The sequence below is a fragment of the Artibeus jamaicensis genome, unplaced genomic scaffold, assembly GCF_021234435.1.
Source record: "Artibeus jamaicensis isolate MK-2021 breed Jamaican fruit bat unplaced genomic scaffold, CSHL_Jam_final contig_497, whole genome shotgun sequence".
NCBI classification, from domain to species: Eukaryota; Metazoa; Chordata; class Mammalia; order Chiroptera; family Phyllostomidae; genus Artibeus; species Artibeus jamaicensis.
Window position 1 is genome coordinate 7079853 of NW_026521863.1, and position 13431 is coordinate 7093283.

Below are 13431 nucleotides of genomic sequence, written 5' to 3' on the forward strand. Positions count from 1 at the left end.
CGTAATCCAAAAAGAACCGATGTCTCCATATTGAACAGGCCAGTGACTAAAATTACATTTAAAAACATGGTAAGTCTTAGGTAAGAAAAGGCGGTACCACACGTTCTGTTGAAAACTCCTCCAAGAGACCAAAACGTGCCTGCACCTTCAGTTTGGAAGCGAACCAAGGACCAGCTGCATCTGCAGACAGGAGCTGACAAAGGCACCTTCCTTCCGAGGACCTCCTGCCCCTCCCCTCCTCTAAAACTCAACCCATCCTGATAACACAGAGAGCACCGATAAATAGCTTGTGTCTTCTGCTGCTCACAGGGATTATCGATGCTTGAGCACGAAGATAAGGTGACAACAGGTTAGATGTCTCTATTATCAACTTAAAATTTTTAAATGTTCAGAATAATTTGAGAAGGCTCAATCAAGAAAGACAGCTACATTAACTGTTTAATTGACAACCACTAAAATCAAGTTCAAGATACAAAGTTAAAAAGTCTGTGAAGAGTTCATTTAGCAGCCATACATCTATTCTTTCCTGGTAGATTTTAACTTCTGAAAGAATCTACCACTAAGGTAAAATCATCTTTGCGATTTGTATTTCTAGTTGGGTTGAGAACATAGCAAAGAGCAAAATCTAATTAAAAACATTTCACTGTGCTTTTTCCAATAGTTTTCCATTGTTCACAGGAACTATATTATCAAATATACACATTTAAAATGTCCCTAGAAACATTTCATCAATATTCATATGTGCTTCCAAAGCACATGACCTTTTACCTCTACTCAACATAAATGTCATTAAAGACTAAAAGAACAAACACACAGAGGATTCTTTTTCAGTTAAGGCAGATCGCCGCATGCTCTGGGGCTAACACCTAATCTCCAAAGGGCACTCTTCCAAAGGGCTTCCTCCCACCGACCCCCTTTAGGCCTCCACCCTCCCGTGTAACGCCCTCTATTTCAAAGACCCACCAGCTCACTGCCTCTTCCCTTCACAAAGGGCCAAAGCACCTGTGTTTTATCCAAACCTCAGCACTTCCTTCTGATTGCAACCCCAACAAAAGTGCCACAGGCCAGCAAGGGCTTTTTAACTAAACTGGGAAAGAGCAAAATCCTTTTCACATCACCCTCCTTAAAGACTCCCTACGGGAGCAGGAAAGGGTCACAAGGAGGTCTTTAATGAGCGGGCGGGTCCTTTCAGAGGCGATTAGAACCTGCCTGCTCGTAGTCTATCTCTTCAGTAAACAGAATAATGGGCCCGTGTGAATCACAGCCGGGGGCAGGCCTCTTCTGCAGGGGAGAGCGGAGTGGTGCTTCTACACGGAGGGGCCTTGAACAGCTCTTAGGCGCCCTGGTGGAGAAAGCACTATTTGCTGAGATGAGGAAGATAAAAAGCCAAAACTTTTTTGTTTAATTCTTAATACCTATTTATAAATATTTTATTAACAACATATCTATCTGTACTATATTTATTGAAACTGTGATTACTGTTTGTCAATGTATTCATTTTAAAAGTAATAAATATATTACTGCTAAGGACAAGTATTTTCACATGCCTTTTAGCTCCATAATCCTAAAGTGCCCACTTCTTCTTCTCTTACATCTTAAGGTTACCACACTAAGCTCAAAAGCTGCTCACGACGAAGACAACACCCACCAGGGTGAAGCCGCCCTGCAGGGCAGACCACAGACTGCACCAGCCCTTCCGTGCCACCGCGCAGAAAGAGCGGGGTCTCCTGATGGCCGTTCAGGGCCTTGGGAGAGACCCCTTAAGCAACTGAAAGAAAATTCTACAACTGGAGGAAGACTGTATTCAAAAGTTTTTTGGAAAACACCTACTGAATAAAACATAACAAATACTCTGAAAAGATCCTAGTCTAATGAGGGCCAGGACAGCCATGAAAATCATCACCATGAGAGGGTTAACAGTGAACAGCACAGAGGTGAAAATACCAAAAAAGACTCAACAGGAAGTGCATTAAATAAGGGAGTTAAGTTTACACCATTTTTTTAGACCTCCCACTATATACATTTTGTTTCAATTCTGGCTTCAATTCATATCAATATTAGAGAAAAAAACTATTGAGTGTGCTCAAATTTTACGTGCTAATATTCCAGGGAGGCAGAGTTCTTCAAACTATTTTTTCTGTCACGTGCTTGTGTGTGTGCTGAGAGCTGTTAATAACGGTTGTACAAAGGGTACGTAAGCTGATGTATCTCAACAGGGAAAAAGCCGTATGATTAAGAGGTACAGAAATAAGTGGACATTATTAAGGAAGATTTGTTCTGAGATTAGGTCTGAGAGCATTAAGTGAAAAGCAAATAATAGTGGTCATGGCCCCAAGGCAAACAGAGGACAAGTATTAATTTATCAGTCATTGGTTTCGTGTGGATGATTTGAAGCTCTAAGTTGGCTGGGAACATAACTGTGTTAGCTGCTGAAGATCACCCAGAATTAAATGACATGCAAATACAGACAAATGCCAGTTCAAACAATGGTGAGAGGATGGCTAAGGGATCAAATTACGGGTCTAGCTTGAAGATGCTGGAAAGGTCCTGACTGCTCGTATTGGAAAGTTAACAGTGTGACAACGGATGCTGAAGAAAACCCCGACTGCACGGAAAAGTACTGCAAGGTCTCTGTCAATGTAAGCAAATCCGTTAAGCTCTAACTACACGGGAAGGCTCCTCCTTATAGTCGAATACATAATAAGACTGACTAGTTAACATTAGAGTCACTTGATGACATTCTTTTAAAGTACAGATATGATCCCCACTTCCTTAGTTCCAAGCTACAAGACTAGCAATTACAAATACGATGAATTTTCTCTTACATAAGCAAAAAGATAAAGTTTATATCACTGACACTTAAAAAAAAGCAGTATAAATCTACATGAGAAATTCAGATGTGATAACAAACATACAAGTAGTTTTTCACAGTGCCTGTGGTATCAACTTAGCCACGTCAGAGAACTAATATGTTTAATAAGTGTAACACTAAAAATAGATGATATGAGAGCCATACTGAATATCAACAAACCTTTCCCCAAACTATAATTACCTTAATTGTGTACAACATACTGATGTAGAACCCACATAAATAAAAACCTCCTTGTCGACTTCATATAGAAACTTTCTACACAAATAAAGCTTGTTGAAAGAAAAACGGGGCATTAAAATTCACTTAAATAAAGCCAGTTTTTATCGTAACAGATGGGGGGAGGGGAGAGGTGTGAGGTGCACTGCTAGTCTACACAGTTTATGGAAGTACCACATTCAGAGACTGGTGTGGTACTTCCATACACTCACCGTGAAACCTGAAAACTTTGCTCTCTAAAAAAATTTAGCAAAATGTTACTGAGTCAGTCAGCATCTTATTTGTCTGTGAGTTACTTATTTCTTTCTGTTACAGAAAGAAAACACCAATTAGGACATTTATGTTTTCAATGGTTTCATAAGAAAATTTATATTATGAGCAACCTTAAATCCTCTTGGGAAACAGGCAAGATAAAGAAAGATTAAGGAAGAAAGCAAGCCATTTTATGATATACGCAGATAGAATAATTCAGAAAAACTTAAACTACTGGTGAATATACTGGCTCACTTCCTAAAACACGTTAGCCCCTTCACCAGCACTGAACTTGAAAAGCGCCAGCCCCAAGCAGCCCTCTGCAGCCCATGCTCTGGGACCCGCACGCTGCAGCCTCAGCTGGGTGCCAAGTGCCCACTCTGCCTCGGAGCCCGGAGGAGCAGCACAGCCTCGCCAGGGACGCCCAGTTCCAGGGGGATGAGGGAAGCAGCACACTGCGCGCTATTCTCGGCACACGAACACCCGCGTCAACGGACAACAAAACCACCAACCCGTTTATCGGTACAAATCACCAGCCAATGACAAACCCGCAAGTCAGGCTTCTCTAAAAACACCAACGATCTGGTGGAAGAAAAGTGGGATTCATTGTCCATCTGCTTCCCAGGAGTCAACTTCAATTCCTAAAACTATGAGCCAACTTCCAAATATGCTACAAATGTTCCACTTATCAACAGTGTGCGCACGCATGCACACACACACTCTCTCTCTCTCTACGTAGTCTCCAAAGCTGTGATTTGTCTGCTAAAGAAAAAAAGCTTAGAGCGTTAACACACTAAATCCATCCCCTTTTTCATTTCTTCAGGAACCAAGTAACTACACAATAAATATTCCACTGTGACTAAAAACATGACCATGAACATTTCATCCACCATAAGCATAAAAGCTGTAAAATCAGGCTTTCAAAAACGTGCATCAGATTCAAAGCCACTGGGCACCCTGCAGCCTTCACTTACCTTCTCCTCTAAGGCTACGTGGGAGCTGCAGATGGGTGTGGGTGGTAGAGACGGCAAAGGGCATGTGCCACGTTCACTACAAAGGCCTGTGCTCAAACGTTTAGGAGCAATATAATAAAGCTTAATGGAAACATATTTAATATCATGGTTAGTCTGAATGTCCACCTTGAATAAAATGTCTTAATGGAGATTAAGTAATAACAATAATTCTTCAAATCAGAACATTTTAGCAAGAAAGTAATAAAATTTCACACAGATGTATTCTTGTAGTTTATAAGAAACACCTCGTTTAAGTGAGGTTGCCTATTAAAAGAACAAATTAAGCACAGATGAACCATGGCATCAACATGGTACCCTACCATATAACCAGTGCTCCAGGTGATATGCATTTCAGCCACTGTACAATATTTGCAGGGCGGAGGGGAGGGGGAATACTTATACTCTTTTTCCAATCTTAAACTAAAATACTTTCTTTTGGGCTACTTCTCATATTATAAAGTTCCAGAAGAAATTCAAACTACCACTGGATGGTGTCCCATCATCACGGCCTTTGCCTGGCGGGTATTCCCTCACACGGGACTCTCACACAGACACCTCGGGTCTGTGTCACCACCAGAGAGCAGCGGGCCACCCCAGCTGCAGGGGCACTGCAGCCACAGTGCGACCGCCACAAAGCCCACCAGGAAGTCAGACCTGCCAACTGCACTCAGAGACCCTACAAAGGGCATAAACTTATCCAGGGCTGCAGAGCTCCTAAAGAATAAAACCCTAAAAGAAAAAAAAAATCAAAATTTTTTCTGAAATCTAGAAACTTCTCTCCTAAGCCTTAACAGAAAGTAGAACAAACAAAAACAGCAGCTCTTTTTAAAAACCTTTAACTCATTACATTTCCAAATCAGCACGTTAATAATGTCTTACTGGTAAACTTGACGGTCTTTCTTGTTGTATCAGGTTCAAGTCTTCGTGGTTAGGCTTCCCAGGAGCCATAGGAGGTTGAGACCGAGTTCCGTAGCCTTCCTGAGCCATGTCCTAAACAGACACAAACAGAAAGCACCTCATCAGGGTCTGAGTCACAAGCTTCGTCAGCAACCAAAACAAAGCAAAGGTTTACTGCCAACTACCAACTCCTGCTACCTTTAAGTAGACGTAAGCTGTTATAACGATCGTTTTTTAGTACTTTATCAAAAGTAAAAAAACAAAATCGAAAAAGGCAGTGAATCCTCCAGAGCACAAACATGTTTATAATTAAGAAATATAATTATTGTGAGACCATGTAAAGCCAAGACCACAGTTGGGTTTTACTGGAGGGTGACTCGTGAGTGAAAGATGGGAAGGAGGTCGGCCGCAGCAAACTTCCCTCTGAACCACAGAGAATTCAAGGCTCCTTTTACTGTTTAATTCTGATTTCGGCTGTACTGTCTGATTCTGATTGTGGCTGAACTGCCTTAATGTCACCTTGAAAATGGTGAAATAATTAATGAAAACTTTCCTATCAACTGACTTTCAATATGCCTTCTCCATAACTGACAAAACAACATCATGCTTAGGCTCGCAGTCTCCTGGGGTTCGTACAAAAGCAATGCACGCAATGTATGCAGTCCATGCGTTCACGTGGCCTGGTTTCCAGAGAACCACAACAAAGGGAGATGCAGCAGCGGGGAACCAAACACGCCCAGAAAACTGGCTGGGGTGCCAGAAACTCATCGTTAGCATGGCCTTCCCGGCGTCCTGCCGAACACTTTTCCAGCATGCGTTCTGCGTGGTCTCGGTATTGTGCTGAAATGATATCATGTAAACCAAATCCCACGCCACAGCAAACTTACTATACACCAGATCTCTCGCTGTTTAACATGCATGCTCCGCTACTGAACATTCTACCACCACTGACACCCAGAGTCAAACAGCAGGGCAGAAAGAGAAATACTTATTGCAGCATGTCTTAATTGGCACTCAAAGTTGGAGAACCAGTTTCTGATTGAAGAGAGGAAAAAATGGAAAATATCCCTTAAAAATAAAGTTCTCTCCCTTTCCCTATCAGTTTAAATGTGTTAGAATTAAAGAAATATGATATACGTGTTCCACTTCTCCTGTTAATTCAGTATATAACTTAAAAAAATAATGCCTATTTAAGAAATTAAAGTTTACTTGTTGAAACCCTATAGAAAGTTTCTGCTGCCCCACCTCTTTCTCGCATGGTATGCACTGAAAATTACATGGCTTCTTAAGCCAAGAAACTTTGGCCCAATAGCTGGTGTTACAAAGCACACCAGCCCAGGGCTGGGGCAACCAGCCTCTACGCGGGCTCTGCAGTAAGAACAGGCCGGTAGGCCAGCATTTCCCAACAGCCCTTCTTCCCTTTAACCAGACCTGCGCTCACACACACACAACCAACCAGAATCTCCAACCTCCAACAGTAATGCATAATATCCCGTCAGCAGTACACTTTTGTGAGAGAATTAAACCCAAGTTGTCCAGGATTTTAACTTGTAAGAGTTGGGTGAGCCCATGCAACCCAAGGATACTGAAAAGGGTAGCTCCTCAGTCCGACTGCCAGCCGAAGGTAACAATCAGACTGTGGGGGACCTAAGCCAAGGCTGGAAGATCATCACCACTCTCATCGCCACCCCCCCAACAGTGTGTTTCTTCTGGACCCCAGACTTCCACTTGTCACACGGGTCTCCCGCTGGGTGCCCTGCAGGGTCCTTCACGTTAACAGCAAGGACTCCAAATCAAGTAGGGCACAAGCCCTCCATCTGGGGGCCTTCGCCCTGTTATAAACCCCCCACCAAGGTGAGGACAGCTTCACAACAGGCCAACAGTGAGCAGACCCTGCTTGCCGCACGCACACACACTTGCAGGCGGTGCTCCGACTCTCGTTCTAGTGAAACTTCAGTTAAGGAGCAGGGCAGGCTCAGGTGCTCTATGCCTACTATTAGCCCTTTCAATTTCTTCTTACTTTCTCTTTGCAGCTAAATGAACTGATGTTTTAAAAAGTTGAAAAAGGCCATTACAACTATAGTGAATACACATTTCAATTTAGATACTGACCGCTGTGAAATAAGCAACACAGAACTAACAGACTGTGAAAACTGTCAGAAAAATTTTACTAAGACTTTACATTTCAGTTGTTAAGACTTTGTAGGTTCCACCAAAGTCTCCTAACCACAAGAGGCTTTCAATTATTTAATACAGTTGAAAATAAAACTAAAATAAAATTCAGTGAGAATAGCTGAAAATGGGACTTGTTCCACTTCAATTTATGTTTGAACATAAAGCATTAATTTAACTGAGAGAACATCCAGAAAAGGTACCAAGTATTAACTCAATACGATCATCTTATAGATAACTTACAGTGGGACTATAATGTCTATGCTTGGCAGCTTTAATAAAGACATAAAAGTTCTATCTCATAACAAACCTGAGCTCCTTCCCCTTCAGAGCTATTTTTACTCCCTGGTATGTACTTATTTTCATCTGGAGGAGAGTAAAGTAGAAATCAGTAGTTTAATAGACAATAAGAGGGCCATGTCAGCATCAGAAAGAATACGTTCAGCATCACAGTGCATACACAAACAACGACTCAGCACAGCCTCGCATTTGTAAAACGTCACTGCCAGCTTTGGTTATTTACGAGTGTAGACTGGTGCACACTCACTTGTACCCTAGTTTGCACACACGAAGTATTATTGCACTTGTCCACTGTACATATACAAGGCCATGAACTGTACACCCCGCCCCCGCTTGTCCAAAGTTCGCTTTATGTCCCTTCATTGTAACAAAATACCTACGTGAGTACCTGTTTTCTCTAACAAAAAATCTGAAAAGGTGATTCCCTTTTACGGAAAAAGTAAGTACAAACAGTGCCCAGTGCCTGTTCTGCATGAGCCACTGCAGAGGCCGCAGGTGCCCAGCAGGCAGCGAGTGAGGCCCCGCCCAGCCCTTCCCACCTCTCGGCCTTGCCCACAGGAGAGCGGCCTGCGTCGGAGTGTGGCTCCACCCTCCTGTGCATCCATCAGCAAGAAGTGTCCGATCACGGTTGCTTCTTCACTTTACACTATATTTCGGCTTACGAAAGGTTTCACAGGAAAGCTCTGCTTTCGGATAGCGGGGGAAGCCTGTACTGCCGTACAAAAGAACCACACCAGAAGAGTGTGGGTTCACCCTGTCAAAGTTCCTTGCCAGTATTATTTTCCGTCTTCTCACCCCCAAGCTTTTAACCATTGGTGGGTTCTGGTTTTCACCTTCTTTATGTTGAGACCAAGGTAAAAGGGAGGCTGACTCACGACAGAAGTGCGGAAACAGCTCGGGGGCAGGGGCATGCACACCGCTGTTTCAGAAGTTACTGTGGTGTTTCTCTTAACAAACCTCAGTCCTAAGTCCTTCCCTGAGTGGCTAGTGTGGACCACTGCCTTGGCCGCGCTCCAGGTTCCAGCACAAGGCAGGACTGGAAGGAGCCCGAGTGTCCTACTTGCTGACGCTGTGTGATGGGTAAGACCAGGTGGTTACATGGGCCAGTATAAAGGCCAAGAGCACAAGTGCTCGCGTTTTCATTTCATAGAACAAAACAAATTCAGTACTCACAGCAGTAGGAGACTTCGAAAAAAATGTAGAATGAAATGTCAAGGACACTTTAAAATAATTAAAAGGGAAACATATTCTCATGGTGTGAGTTCGGAAGATTTGTAATAAGATAAGCAGCGCAAAGAAAGACTGCCCCCGTCTCAAGATCCCCCCGCGCAGTCTGCTGCTAACCGCGGTTCCATGCTCACACCAAGTGTCAATGCAGATGCAAAGCCTCTGTCCTTTAACCACAACTAGGACACGAGCTCTGTGCACAGCATCGTATCTGGGTCCCTTAACAGGGTACCGGGGCACTCGTTCTGCATCGGCACTTAAACATCCACTCCACTCTCTTGTTTTATGCTGCACAGGACCGCATTGTCAGTGCTGGGACTTACCTGTCCAGCCCCCAGGGATGGACACGTACATTGTTTCCGGCCATTTCCTCCTTCACACAGCACTGCAAGGAACACCCTAGTGCGTGCATCTTCATGGGGCAAAAGCAGATTCCCAGTTGTGTGTATAAAAAATGACATAATAATAAGCAATACAAGAATAAACTCTTCTTGCTCATGTGGAAAACAGTAATAAGCAATAATAGCAGAACAAACTCACAACGGTAAACTCACTTTTGCCCCACCTGTATTTCTGTAGCATAAACCCCCCATGGGTGGAATTCTGCCAAAGGGCTGGTACATTTAAGATTTTGACAGAAACTGGCAAAGCACTCTTAAAGGCAGTGCCAATGTCCTCTCGAAGCCCCCCATTCTGGAATCCAACGAGGCTTCACTAAAGATGTTCACCTCGTCAGCACGTATGAAATGCAGCCAACACGGGGCAGGGGAGAAGAGGGAGGAGTGGCAGGTAGTCACTAAAATCCAAAAACAAAGGCACCCCAAGAATTTAGGCGAACAGCAGTGGTACTAAGAGGCCGGGGAGGATGAGTCCAGAAGCCGGTGACCACTAGTTGTCCTTGTAGTCCTGCAGAGAGCTTCAGATTTAAAACGAAAAGTGACTGGGAGCCACGGATCTAGAACCGTGATGATTCCTATGTTATTTAAGAAAGGCTTTTCCAATAACTGCATTAAGTACAGATGTGCTGGAAAGAGAATGAAGATGGCCCTCACTGCTGTCAGAGAAACCCGGAGTGAGGCGGCGTGGCTCTGAGCGGTCTCGTAACATCTAGGCCAGAACTATTTCTCGCGCCTTTTCTCTCCCTGCTTTGCAAACTGCTCTCACCCACTCCACATACCAACAGGGAACAGAATTGGTCCTGCAGTGTGAGACACACGGGGGCGGATGTCACCTCCACAGAAAAGATGCCCCGTGGCCACACAGGCTGCCACACACATGAAATCGTCACTCCACTCAGGACACTGGGCATGCTGTTGACCTCTCTGCTTTTAGTTTGTACACAAATACATTTAAAAGATCCCTTCCAAAGGAAAGCAATGTAAATGTATAAAACACCCGTGTCCAGAATGGCACGGTCATGTCCCCCCTGCCCTAATGGAGACATTAACCGGTCAGCTGGCTTTGGCCACTTGGTAACAGGCGGCGTGCTCAATCCGTCCCTACGAGAACCCCACACGACAGGCCCCACTGCCGTCTGGTTTTACCAGGAAGACACGAAACCGCAGGAAACCTGCAGGGCCAGCGCCTGAGCACTGGGCCGAGTCTCAACGAGATGGGCCGGCCGTCATTTCTAGCCCGACTGTGCCTTAGAGACCACTGAGAGCTTCAAGCACTCTTACATGATAAGGATTTAAAGTAATTTTAACTTTTTAAGGCATTATCCTAGGCTTCTACATATCCTCCTAAATTTCCCATTCAAAAATTATGTAAATTATGTATCTTTATTATTTTATGCAGCATACTTCCAAACATTCCAGTACGACACTACAAAAAAGAAACATTAAAATAAAAGACTACTGCAAATTTGAAGACAAGGCCCCTCTCCTTAGCACTCACTCCCATCAAATAGTTATTCCAAGTCCACAGGCTGATGGAAAGCAGGATGGAGAGACTCAGCCCGCCGTCCCTGGCTATGTTCGTTCAAGGCTCCTCTGCTGCTTCCTCCTTCTGTCCCCGTCTTGCAAACAGGTGTCCCTCAGATCTGCACCCCAAGGACTCCGTGCAGGCCCCCAGTGGGAGAGGATTCCTGAGTCTCTACTACCAGTCCCATGTACTTGAACCACATTGTGAACATCTCTACCTGCAGGTAGAGTCCCCTGCACTCATCATGTCAAGAAGTGACTCTCCCAGCCGTCCTCCTTACACCTGACTTATCTATCTCCTTCATCATCCACACCCATCCGACGCTTCACCAAACCCCAAATCACTGTCAAGTCCACCCCTTCCTCTTTCCGACTGCCAGCACCCCCACTTGGGCTGCCCTACACCACATCCTCTTCCCACAAGCCAGCAGAAGACACAGATAAACGTACAGACAGCACAGTGCACTGCTGCTCAGACAAGGCCTCCTCCTCGGTGCCTGCAGGATGAAGTCCAGGCCCTGGGCTGGTGGCTGGTACAGAGGAGCTCGCCAACACCCTCCAGCTGACACTGCAGCTTCACCTTGGCCTTCTGGGGCCCACCACAAGTCCTCGGCCTCATGCACTCGACTGCTCAGGGGCTCCCACGGGGCCACACGTCTGCACGTGCAGCTCTCTCAGTCTCCCTCTCAGTCTCAGACTCGGTCCCAAGTGCATGTCCTTCCTTTTGCATCTGCAAAGCATCTGGCTGTCCCCAAGATCCTGCTAGAAGTGAACTCTACCATCACACAAAACAACTACTTCTCACCAACTTCACCTGCTGCTGTAAAAGAATTAGCAATGCTGCACTTTAACTCTTTGTTCATCTCCTGAAGAAGATTCTTACTTCCTCTTGGGTTCCAGGTGCCGGGCGCTCACCAAGAGCCTGGTGGATGACTGGCTGAATAGCTTCTCAGAGTTTACACTTAGAATGAGACTCAGCACACAAAATAAATGTGCGGGGCAAACACGTGAGACTCAACAAAACCTGGGCCCACGTCCAAGATTATTTATCATGTTAACAGCTACACTACCTGGTAGCAATGTGCTACAAAATACATTTTGCTGTTTGTTACCAGCAGTCTTAAGGCAAAAGATGACTGCAAGAGAATGTAATAAAAAAAAGAAAACAATGGAAATTAAGAGACAGAAAACTATGGCGAGCGTCAGCAGTGGCATCAAAAGAGAGAAAAATCAAGACATTCTGTAGCTCCTCATGAGCAAACCAGCAATGGAATATTCTTGGCAAAAATAGTAGTAAGTCTGATAAAGCCTGCATATGTAACTACAAATTTACAGGAAGTAAAAGGGACTGATGAAATCAATCAGCAAATCCCACACTCTGGGGATCTCCACTAGACAAGTGACCTGGTTTCTCTGACAATTAAGTTGCAACAGAAAGAAGACAAGGACAGAGAAAGGAAGGCGGAGACTGTGACAGGGAGGACCCAGCGATGACAAGGTCTCAACCAATTGGAAGACTGGACTTTTTTGGATCTTGATTCAAACTACCCCACAATGTAAATTAAACAAAAACTTACTCCACTTGAGACTACTGGAAATTGGAACACTGGATAACCACATGAAAACATGATATTTTAAATGAGATAACTGTATTACATTTGTTTTTTGAAGTCCTTTACCTTTTAGAGCTATACGAAAATATTTATAGATCCAAGGACACATTGCCTGAAATTTACCTCAAAATATATTGAGGGGGGGAGACGGGGGATGAGGGAAGAGGGTGTCCATGCAGCAAGACTGGCCATGTGACTGCTGAAAGCCCCGTGGTGGGATCCCATCTACTTCTGTCTATGCTTAACAACTTCCACTCTGATGAGTGCAAGTTCTCGCAGAGGCGGGGCTGGACCAGGGAGCTGCCTCCAGCCTCCACCTGAAAGACCACAGGAGCTTTAACCCTGGTCCCCTGCCCCCATCTCCTCCCTCCCAAGAAAACCCACTGAGCACAGATCATTTCATCTTTTAGTTTCTTAGCCCCTTCCCACTTTACCGTTAACACATTTGCTGTGCTAGTTAATCCTCACACTTAGCTGTCTTTAAAAAAAAAAAACCCTCCATAGTCTTAACTAAACCGTACCAGCTTCATTTTCCCCCAGACCCCCAAGGTAAGATCTGCCCTTGCTGTTCACTCAGTGATCCTTTCTCTATCTCACCTCCTGATCGGGCCTTGTGATTCACAGCACCAGCTGCCACCCTTGCCTAAACGTGACACTCTGACCCTTTCTTACCCTGGTCCAGCCTCTTAAAGGCCCAGTTTTCTGTTTCACTGGCTCCAAGAAGCCTTTTCCAGACACAGAGCGAAGACCACGAACCCTGAAGTCCAACACACATGGGCTCAAATTTCAACCTCAAGACTATTCACTAGCTGTGCGACCCTGAACAGATTTGTCTGAGTTCAGTTTCTGCCTCCAGAAACCATCCTGGATTGAGCCGAGCTGGCAGGCCCCGGGTGCAACCCGCCCTCCCTGTGAACGTGCATCTTAGGGTTTTATACGTATCGGGC

At 44.7% G+C, this 13431-nt stretch overlaps 1 protein-coding gene across 11 annotated transcripts in view; it reads right to left on the reverse strand.

The window, feature by feature from the left end:
* The window catches only part of ARID1B (AT-rich interaction domain 1B), a 396315-nt gene that overhangs the window by 244012 nt on the left and 138872 nt on the right, over positions 1–13431 (reverse strand). For all 11 annotated transcript variants that reach the window (XM_053668769.1, XM_037126070.2, XM_037126073.2 and 8 more), the window contains one exon: positions 5233–5343. In XM_053668769.1, coding sequence (XP_053524744.1) covers positions 5233–5343 — 111 coding nt within the window. The remainder of the gene's footprint in view (positions 1–5232; positions 5344–13431) is intronic.